At 34.9% G+C, this 11,064-nt stretch overlaps 1 protein-coding gene across 2 annotated transcripts; it reads right to left on the bottom strand.

The window, feature by feature from the left end:
* Positions 1-438: 438 nt before the first annotated feature.
* LOC146897829 (K(+) efflux antiporter 2, chloroplastic-like) lies at positions 439-10,127 on the bottom strand. Of its 2 annotated transcripts, none has more exons than XM_085733836.1 (21): positions 10,050-10,127; positions 7,802-9,371; positions 7,266-7,437; positions 7,099-7,189; positions 6,553-6,689; positions 6,403-6,462; positions 5,876-5,995; positions 5,499-5,567; positions 5,129-5,194; positions 4,723-4,812; positions 4,079-4,183; positions 3,818-3,946; positions 3,398-3,607; positions 3,050-3,199; positions 2,722-2,775; positions 2,582-2,640; positions 2,220-2,286; positions 1,969-2,145; positions 1,724-1,780; positions 1,106-1,180; positions 439-848 (listed from the first exon to the last, which is right to left on the bottom strand). In XM_085733836.1, exons 2-21 carry the CDS (start codon positions 9,319-9,321, stop codon positions 732-734), a joined length of 3,525 nt encoding a protein of 1,174 aa, XP_085589962.1. In that variant the 5' UTR covers positions 9,322-9,371; positions 10,050-10,127; the 3' UTR covers positions 439-731. The 2 variants fall into 2 exon arrangements, with proteins under 2 accessions (XP_085589962.1, XP_085589963.1); XM_085733837.1 differs by lacking the exon at positions 10,050-10,127 and adding an exon at positions 9,659-9,713.
* Between the last annotated feature and the right edge of the window lie 937 nt (positions 10,128-11,064).

The raw sequence follows: 11,064 nt of genomic DNA, 5'->3' as shown, positions 1-11,064 counted from the left end.
TTATTACTACTACGAACCGGAGCGTACCGAAGCTGTATACCCCTATACGTACCGAATTCTTCTCCTGTCGCGTACCGCGAACCCGTACCCGTACCCGTACCGGAACGAACCGCGAATTATGTGACTATGGAACAAACAAACTCCTTTTTTGAAGTAAACAAACTCACTCCTTGTACTGTCATGTATTATCATTATAGTTTTTAATTAAAGTTCTTTTACCATAAAAAATAAAAAATCCAAGGCAGGAGTATTGCAATAATTTATAGCTACGTTTAGAATTTTACAACATGGAGTCCTCTTGAGCTTAGCTCAGTTGGTTGGGACAATGCATAAAATATGCAAGGTTCGGGGTGAAAAACCCCGACCACTGCCAAAAAAAGAATTTTACAACATGGTCAGTGAGTAGCCATAAATACATAAGCATGTACTAGTAGACACTGAAAGTACAAGGCAATTTTATACATTCTTTCAAAAGCCAAAGAATATGAAACAACATCAATGATTGTTACATACAACAGTGGTATAATCCTTATCAGAAATCTGAGAAAGAATATGAATGATAATTTACAACAAGTGAAAGAAATAACAATTACAGATTTCGCATCTTCGATGCAGATATATTTCTGTACAATGTTCACAAATAATTGACCAGTTTGATCTTCTATACAATTTCCCAAAGTAATTAATTTTCTTTTTGCCTTCTGCTGCTTTGTATAAATCGCATAAAAACTTCATGTCGACCCTTCAGGGACTGGGGAGTCGTCAATTGAATCGGGAGATTGCGTTTTGGGTTTGCTCATCATTCTACTATATCCGTAACCAAGAGAACTTCCACTTGTTTCAGATAGCTGAATAAAAAGACCAAAAGTCACATACATTCATTCAAATATATAAATTTACATGTGGCGTAGAAGATTAAATATTTAATCTGAGGATGGAGATGCTGCCATGTGGTGTAACATGGATAACTGAACTGTGTTTATTAATAGCATAGACTATATGCAAGAGTGAACATGTAGTATGTGAACATTGAGAGTCACAACAGAGTTGATAGTGACAAAGTTTTCTTATTTTGTGTGCATGGATGAGTTTAAGAAACACGTACTTCTGTAAGTTCGGCCAGATGGCGGGATCTGAATTCATTAATTGTTGCCGCAATCTCCGATGCAGGAAGTTTAACCTGAAGAGAGAAATGTTCAGATAACAGATTGTCTATCTCAATGCTTCAGCATTTCATCAACTAGTAAAGTCACATGATAAGAACCCTTTTGTTTGTTTTGAATGAAGTCATGCCCTATATTAAAATCTGCCTTATTTTCACCTTTTACCATTTCAAGTTTAACGAGTATCGTCAGTAAGATCATGTGCAGTTTTGTTCATTTGATTAACCGGAGCAACAGCAACTTAAGGTTTGTTCAATTTGGTACACTTTCGAAATTGCTATCATGCAGCTAATTTTCCATGCAATAAAGAACAAAAATATGCTTACACCATTTCTAAGAATATTTGGCCAGAAATTTGAGTAAATCAATCATACAATGCAGAGAAAACAAGCATATTTTTGGCAACAGCTATTGTGACCTAAAGTTTCAATCATGACGACAGATAAACATAATCATTTACTGGTGTTTGTCATCATAAGATAAGGGTGTAACAAAATATTGACATAAAATGTTTTTCCATTAGGTCAATATATTTGTTCCAATAACATTAGGATAGTTACCTCAGAAAGCACTGCTGCGGCTAGTTGAAGACTTGGTTCCAAGGTCTCTGGGACAACCTGCAAATGCAAGCAACAGAAACACAAGATGCATAAGAACGACAAGGTCTACACTAAGTAGTCCAATAATAGCCAATTTATCAATAGATATGCAATAGTTGAGAAAAAAGTGTTCGACAATGACCGTTTAAAAGTTATACGATAAGGCAATGATAACAGAAATGATAGAAGAGGTATCAGAATATTACGGCGGTAGCTCCAGCTTTTTCTAAATTCAATCCATGAGTAACATCATGAGCGCGAACGAAAGTCTTCACATTTGGGAAGTGTTTGCTCAGAGCCCAAACTGTTCTATAGTTTGCACCAGGAGAATCTAGAGTTATTGCTGCAGCACTTGCCCTTCCAGCCCCGACTTTATGTAGGACCTTATCACGCAACACAAAGCATGTCAAGTAATGAACACCTATACGAGCTTAATTATTTTAGTTATGCGCACTACCTCTCGACTACCAGCATCGCCGAAGTAAACAGGAAGATCCAAGGAACGCCCAATTGCCACTCTTTCACTGAGAACATTAGAAAATATTAAGGCAAGTCAGGACAATAACTTCCATTTCCCATCCAAAATTGCAGACATGATATATGGTAGACTGGTACTTCATGCATTTTACTTCATGTTTGGTTGGGGGGGAAATGAATGGTACATGAAGATTGAAGTATTTGGAAAGAATATCAGAAACTAATGCACAATCAAACAGCAAAGCTAGGCTAATCAAAATGCTAATTCAATGTAGTAAAGGTGTTTTATTTTACAACATAAACAATTTTACAAGGAAAATAGTTTCAGTTTGATCAAGTTACCTTCGCACATCTAGTGCAACAAAAGGAATAAGTCGCTCCGAAAGAAGTTGTGCAATGATCTGAGAATAACAAAAGGTAAACATTTATGCTTAGATTGATTATGAAAACTAATAAAATAGAACAGAAAAGAAACAACTCACCTGGCCAACTCGCCCAAATCCACAAATAATGATATGATCACGGAGATCGTCTGTCTGAAAAAGAGGTAAACCAAAACGATGTCAATCGCTAATCTTTTGTCAAATCTAAATAAAAAATAAGATGCTAAATTAATATGTTCCTAACGTGAATTAAACTAAATTTTATAATAAACACGGTTAACTAATTTGAAAAAGTTAATCCTGATCAAAAGACAGGGTTTAGTCCACCAGCAAGAAAGCCAACAATGGGTGGTGCAAAAGCTGGAAATTTCACAACCACTTGCAATTAAAGGAAGTCCATGTCAACCAATAATGAAAGCAATCTCACCTCACTTTCTACAGGTAATAAGCTTCGAACATCATGTTGCTCAAAACGGGAAGCAATCAGCTGGCCTCCTTCGCCTAGCCATGGCGTAAGGGCCATTGAAATTCCAACAACAAGGAACAGCAAAGAGGACAACTGGGAAGACATTATACCCTACCAAAATGTCAATTAGCAAAAATATTAGCTTTTACAGCAGATTAATTTTCAAAGAGGAAGAAAATTCTTAGCAGCAATCAAAATTGATCAATGTTTCTGGTTTTTTCAACTTTCATTTTTTCACATGAATATGGCAGATACTTATATATTAACCAGACACTCTTGGCACGGTAAAGAGTTTTCAAGGAAAAAAACCTGATTAACAGCTTCGCCAAAAGCCACAAATGCAAACTCTCCTCCAGGAGCAAGAAGTAGCCCAACTCTGATGGCGGATATAATTGAAATACCAAAAATTTTGCCGATCAAAGCAACCAAGAGTGTCTTGCCACATATCAAGAGTCCCAATGTCCCTATGATGACTGGAAAGTTTGAAAGAAGTAGTTTTGGATCAATTGACATTCCAACCTGAAAAGTCACAAACCTCAAGTCAGCCATTCCTTTCCGTTGAAGATTCATATAAAGTTCTTTCTTCTTTTTGAGAAATGGCAAGATTCATATAATAGTTATTCCAATGTAAGTAATTGAACAGAAGTTTAATAAAGTATAAAATAGATGATGCTGAATATATAAACCATACGATTAATTCACTTTTGAATTCGAACATCAAGCACCCACCGTCATAAAGAAGAGGCCCAATAGAAGGCCACGGTATGGAGCAATATCAGATTCGACCTGTAACGAAAATTCAGTTTCTGCCAGTAGTAAACCAGCCAAAAATGCTCCCAAAGCCATGGACAGGCCTGCCTGTTTCAAATAAAATTTACATTTGAAAAAATGTAAAGGAGTCAGGCTAGCACCGTACAGACAAATTATGACTTCAATGGTCACATGAATAAATCAAAGGAAAAAAGGAAAAGCAGTGATTCAAACACCTACCCTGGCTGTGAGAAGGCTGGTCCCAAGAACAACGAAGAGTGTATTGGCAGAAAATATTTCTGCATTCTGATTTTCTGCAATCTGCTTGTATATAGGTCGAAGGAGCTGGACAAAAGAAGAGTGGGAAATCACATTCCAAAAGTCATGTCTGTGACAAAGTAATATCATAAGATGCCTTTAGAATGAATGCAAGAGCAGAAATAAAGAGATCATCCTCTGAAAAAACGTATATGTTTCAAAATGCCTGCTACAATTAATTAACCCCTCTTAGCCTACAAACTTCAACCAGGACCACATGTGTATGTGTAACAGTACAAAACTCATCTCAACCACTCTAAGCAACTGAGTTGGTAACTTCCATCCACCATGATAACTACCATATCTGAATTTTCACAACACCAGATTACCAATCATTATAAAATATACAAAGCAATTTGCAGCATTCAGTCAGTAATTTGTACTAAAACTCGTCCTTATCAACTTTTAGATGTCAACATATTGAGTGCTTCAAAGGATCATTTATAATATATATCATGCTAAACCTTCAAGAATATATTCTTAAACATCACCTTCCAGATTCAGATTACATTTTAATAATTAGAAATCACACTGCTAACACCTCAGTTTTAGTGAATACGACTTACCAATCGTCCACCTGCAATTATTGCAGTGATGGAAACTGCAGCCTTAACGGCAGCCAGACCAAGAGCTTCAGCAATGGCTTGAAAGCCAACCTGAAAACAGATACTAATATTTTACAGAAAGATAATAGTAGCAGCAACTACAGTATAGGCATAGAATTGACGGTGATGGTCATAACTAGAAAGCAAAATTAACCCAATCAAGCTCTTAACATGAACCAACTTCAAATATAAAAAAATAAAAAATAATTATGCAATTAAATGCAAGTTCTATGAACAACATGGAACACAATTGTTATACACTTTCTCATGCTACACAGGAGTTCATACAAATTTAACTAGCCACTTTCTTAACTTCATGAAAACATCTGATGAAGTATTTTAAACAAAAGGTGCTAGAAAGTGTTACCCCTCCTTTGGAAGAATTAGGTGAAATAAGAGGTATGAGTATTAGCAAGACGACGACAGCCAAATCCTGTGTATAAACAAAGAAGAAATAGTCAGTTTTGGTCAAAATATTGCAATACCAAAGGCAGTAAAGAGCTAAAAAACAACCAATGTAAAACCAACAAATTAACATAGAAATCAACAAGATCGGGAAAAAACATACAGAGAAGACACTAGTTGTGGATCTATACTTAATAACATACTAAAAAAGACAAAGTTTAGTCAACTATATATCACAAGTATTAACATATAATATATAATACAATATTGTATTTCACAGAGAAATCCTTTATTTTCTACTTTCTAGATAGATAGGTAAGGTATGAAGTAACCTGAAAAAGTAATACAGAAAATGTAGCTCGTCCATGTCGTGATGTGCTCTCACCTCTCTCCTGTAACACCTGTAAAACAAGTTCACTTGAAATATTGCAACATGGAGGACTCAGAATATAGAAAGAACAAAGTCTTGACTCCAACCCTAAATATTTAAACTCGTGACAACCATAAATGTCTTTATATTTGTCAACAGATACATGCCAGAACAAAATCCTTTTACAATTAATTTGTGCTTTTAAAATAGCTAGATATCACAATCTCAGAACATACATTAAACAATGGCATAAAGCTGGATTGGTTAAACTGACTAGACTGTTTGAATGTATACCCCTATAGTAAGAACTTAAAAGCAAACAATACTCAAGATATGTACCTGCAGAACAACAGCAGTTGATGATAATGCCAGGCCATTCCCAATGACAATAGCAGCAGGGCAAGCTTGGCCACAAACATAATGAGCCACCAACCCAATCACTGCGGCAGTCAACAAAACCTGCATTTATTCAAACATGGTGAGAATTGTTGGCTTGTAAATTACTAGCATATAAATAGGACATCATCAGGTAAAGAATACTAACAAGTTTTGAGGTTTTAGGATTTAGCCGTTTAGGTGTGGAGGGAGGATAAGGAATACTAAACAGTAAAATTATATTGGTATGCAGTGAATTATGTATTGGATGTTGTTACATAAGACGAAGCACTTATGACTAATCCTTATTTATATTAATATTAGACTCTTAGTCTTAACTAAATAAGGAACAAATCATGATATGTAAGGAGATGTGCAGATAAACTCCAACTGATGATCTAAATTCTTCTTAGAATCAAATAATCAGTATATTACAATATAATTTTGATATTTTCTTACTACAAAGGTAAAAGATGGAGTTCCACATTCACCTGAGCAGAGCCTACTCCAAAGACATATTTCTTCATTGAACTAAGCCTTTCCACGGAGAGCTAGGAAAAAACAGTTCAAAGCTTCAATTTATTTTTCAATAAGGAGATAATCAAAGTTATGGTACAACAAGATCATATGTCAAGCTCCACCTCCAGGCCAATATTAAATAACAGGAAAACAACTCCAAATTCAGCGATTGCTTTTGTCCCATGAACATTGCGAATAATGGAGAGTCCATAAGGCCCAATCAAGATTCCAGCAGCCAAGTAACCAAGAACAGGACTGCCTAAACGTTGTTGCAGATAAAGGACACACAATCAGCGAAACAATATGTGAATGTTAGACAATCAATTTTATCAGATTATGAATTTTATAAAAATGTTTCACATACACGGAAGCATAAATCTGTTACTGGTTGGCTTTTTAGAATGATAGAAATACTTAACAATTTAAGTAACCAAATTTGTTTTGATCATTACGGGTCAATTTATTGTCAGAATCAGACTAACAAACAGTGAATAAGGAAAAGAGTCGTGAGCTAAAAGAAGCAGTAGATATAATCTATGCACCAAAGCTTCATATGAGCAATATATAAAGTTTGTAGCCTAATCAAATTCAAACTAAAGTAAAACATTGGTCAAACTTTGAAAGATTATGTTGAAACCGTCATTTAGGAAACACAGCAACCAATTTACCTCCAGGAATTTTTTGAAATAGAGGGACAAATATAACACTTGCAAGTAATAGCCAAAGCATGTCAAAGAGGGAAGCTTCCTCGTCGCTCACCTACAATAAATACAATCCAGAGTCAGATGAAACCTATTGAATCGAGCATCAAAATTAATAAGTAAAAAGATCACACCTCTTGTTCAGGTATCGACGCAATAACTTTCTTAATTCTATTGGGGAGTTCTTGAAGTTGTCTAACTAGAGGCCTTGCACTTGAGGAAACTTCTTCAACTGTGGTTGCAATGACTTCTGGCTGCTGAAGCAGCTGAGAACTCCTCTCGGCTCGGTTGGCATAGAAGGTGAGCCTGAAATAAAAGTCCACCAGTTCTAGTAAAACAGCAAAACCTTCATAATGATCTTTTCGTCTAATTAACATAATGACAAATAGTGTCCTATAAAAGACAGAACAACTTTCCCATCCCCATGGCAGAAACTTTTATTTCATGATCAGTTTTTAAACAAAGCAGTGAATATTTCATACTTTTCTATCATGTTGCACTAAAAGCTAAAAATTATCAACTTAATATTTCATATGTATTACTCTTGTACATTACATATTCTAGGCCAGCCATATGATTTATATATACTTCCAAATAAAGTGTTTCTGCGATGGTCTAACAAAAGGTAACAGCGAGAAAAAGGAGCAAGACAAATAAATATCATACACACCCTGCTCCAACTAACAATAACCCAACAATCAGCTTTGGTAATTGCTTCTGTGCAGATTCCACAAGATCATTGAAAACTGATGCTAGTGAGTAATCAAACTCATCTGTACTAGAGGAGAAAAATGATGCAGGAAAAAATCTGGAGGACTTCTTTAATGATGACTTGGGAGCAGATGGTGAATTATCCCTAGTCGATTCTTTTTGCGTGTCTTGTTTTTTTGTTTGAACAACATTCTTCGACTTCTCTACTTCGAGTTCAGCTTCTTTAGAAGAGTCTAAGCTTAACTGTCCATTATCATGATCACTCAGATAATCAGATTCAGTTGTGTCTTCCAAGGTTTGGCTGGTTTTATTGGACTGCGTCTCTAGTGATTCTGCGGCAACCAAAGACTCGTCACCACTTGATGACTCGAGATCTCCTTTAACAGCAGCATCCCCAGAAAAATGTTGAACCAATTTCTCCTCCTCTGGGAGGGCCACAACATCTTCTACTGGTAGAGTATCTGTGGTGTCAGCATTAACGCTAATGACAGACTTGTTTGCTCTCTGAAATGCAATCTCTGCATCGTTAACACGCTTTGCAGCCTCAAGTTCAAGGGCAACAGCTTGCTCGGCTAAATGCATTATGTCATTGACATCCTCCTCCGCTTTCACAGCAGTCAACTGAGCTTTTTCAGCAATTTCATGCAACTTATTCACTTCATTCTGCAACTCCTCTTTTCTACTTTGCAATCGCCTCAACTCAGCCTCACAACACGCTAAATTTGTCTGACGATCCTTGATATCTTCCTGAGCAACCACACGTTCTTTATCCTCTTGCCCTACATCTTTACCACCATCACTCTCGTTGGAACCTTGTGCGGAACTATAATTGTCATTTACAACTTCCAAAGATTCAACGGCTACTTGAAGCCTCGCCTCAGCTAAAGAAAGAGCCATTGTTGCATTTTGAACAGCTTCTTTCGCAATAAATTCTTCACTCACAATTTCCTGAATAATATCAAGTGTAGAATTAACATCATTCCAAGCTCTTGATGCTTCATCTTGCAAAGATATCGCAGTTTCCGATATCTTTTTAACCTTTTCCTCAAACACAATACTATTTACTCTAGCAGCTTCTAATTCCTTCAACGCCTTTTGCAACAATTCTTTCAATTCATCCACACTTTGTACCTCTACTTCTACCTGACCCCCAACTTCTCCCAAAGGTTCACCTAATTCCGCACCAGAAATCGACCCCGAATTCGACTCCTCATTCAAACCTTTCGAATTATCAACATTCCTACCATTCCCATTATCATATGCATAAGAATCATTTCCCTGACACTTAAGCCAAACTCCCCTATTTCCCCTAAAAAGTTTACTACTCCTACACAACAAATTCAACTTCAAATTCGAAACTCTTAACTCTCTTCCACAACGAGCTTTCAAAATGTTCCTCGAATTACAAACAAAAGCACAACAAGAATCGAAACCATTGAAAGCTAGTTTTGACTGTGGTAAGCTAAAACCTATATCCATTTTTTCTTCCAAACCAAACTACTCATACATAACCCTTTCTCAAATCATTCCTGAAACAAATGATAAAGAGTACACAAATTAGCCCCTAATTGTAAAAACAACTTTTCCACCTCATAGAATAAACACTTATCTTATAAGCACTTATGAACAAACTATTTATATAACACATGATAAAATAGAGTCAAATTGTTTTCATATAATCAACAAACAGTTTTCATAACCTCTCCGAAACACTGTTACAAATGCTTATGCTTATGTCAGTAAATAATCTCAAACAAGCTAATCCTAACAAGCGTTAATCACAAATAGTTCAACAGTCATTCAAGTATCAACTCACTGGTAAAGTCAAACTGTTTTCGTATAATCTATAAGCAACTTTCATAACCTATCCTAAACAGCTTATGAAATAAGCTGTTTTATATAAGTTCTCCGAAACACTATCACAAATGCTTATGTTAGTAAATAATCTCAAAGAAACTAATCCTAACAAGTGTTAATTACAAATAATTCAACACTCATTGAGTTTCTAACTCAGTGGTAAGAGTTTAGACTTATAACTTCGAGGCACAAAGTTCAAATTCTCTCGGATACTTAAAATGACTATTAACCTCACTTTAATTAATAAGAATTTGTCTAAAACAAATAACTATTAGCATTAACATTTTTTTCATATTAAAAAAAAAATAGAAAGCATAGAAATTAGAGAGAGAAAGAGAGAATCGTTTTACCTAAGAGAAGAAAACTGAGAAAAAAAAATGAAAAATGAAATGAAGCTTCCAATTTCTGTTTTTAGAAAGTGGGAAAATGGAAAAAAAGAAATTTCGTTGCGTGTTTTTTTAAAACGGTTATTAACGAGAGCGAAAGGATATTGTTAAGAGATATTTATCTACACTCGCAGATATAGAGCGTGGAGAACACGCTCCAATCATAACGATATTGGCTCTCAAACGACCCTTTTAGCGCGTTAAATGGTTAACCATTCGTGTAGGGAAAAGTTTAAGCACAGTGGCAGTTTTGATAATCTGTGTTGGCGATGAATGGATGTCGAAAGTGCTAAAAAAAATATCCAAACACAAAATTTGTCTTTAAATGTTTTTTGGGTCTTGTTTTCTTGTGCCCTTAGGGCACAGGTTAAGGAATCTAAAATTAGAAATTTTTCATAGAAAAGAACAAAAGTTTGATTTTGAAAAGTTGAATAAAGTTGAATGCACAACTTTTAAGATAATTATTTCTATTATAAATTCCCTAACATATGCCCTCAGGGCACATGTTAACATTGACCATGTTTTTTTTTATTTAAAGTAAAAATTAGATGCTCTTCCTATGATATTTTTTAAATCGAAGTATGTTTATAACATTTTTATTAATTAGGGTTAAATATGTTTTTGGTCCTTATAATAATGTTAACTTTTTATTTTAGTTCTTCTAAAAAATTTCTTCAACTTGTAGCCAATATATTTATTTAAACTAATACTATAGTTTCAATTAAGTTACATGATCCATTATGTGAGTATCACAAACTAAAAGCAAAAATATTAAATTCCAAAAACTTTAAACAAAAAAAATAGATTAGACAATGCATTTTAAAACAAGTATAAAAATACTGGTTGACAACTACATAAATAAACTAATATATTTGTTCGATAAGGTGAGTTTCCTTCCTCAAATTTTACAATTAGAAAACACATAAAATGAAAAAAATAGTATAGTTTCTATGAAAAACAAGTAGAACTTCATGTACAT

This window comes from Medicago sativa, chromosome 8, assembly GCF_051527215.1.
Source record: "Medicago sativa cultivar Bolivia chromosome 8, Bolivia_mono, whole genome shotgun sequence".
NCBI lineage: Eukaryota > Viridiplantae > Streptophyta > Magnoliopsida > Fabales > Fabaceae > Medicago > Medicago sativa.
The sequence above is the reverse complement of the archived record's forward strand: the minus strand, read 5'-3'. Positions and strand labels throughout refer to the sequence as shown.

Coding starts and splice junctions, on each gene's coding strand:
- LOC146897829 (XM_085733836.1), bottom strand. CDS start 9,321: ATGGATATAGGTTTTAGCTTACCACAGTCAAAACTAGCTTTCAATGGT. Junction 7,438..7,801: donor TTATTGTTAGTTGGAGCAGG/GTGTGTATGATA, acceptor CTTTTATTTCAG/GCTCACCTTCTATGCCAACC. Junction 7,190..7,265: donor CGTCGATACCTGAACAAGAG/GTGTGATCTTTT, acceptor TATTTATTGTAG/GTGAGCGACGAGGAAGCTTC.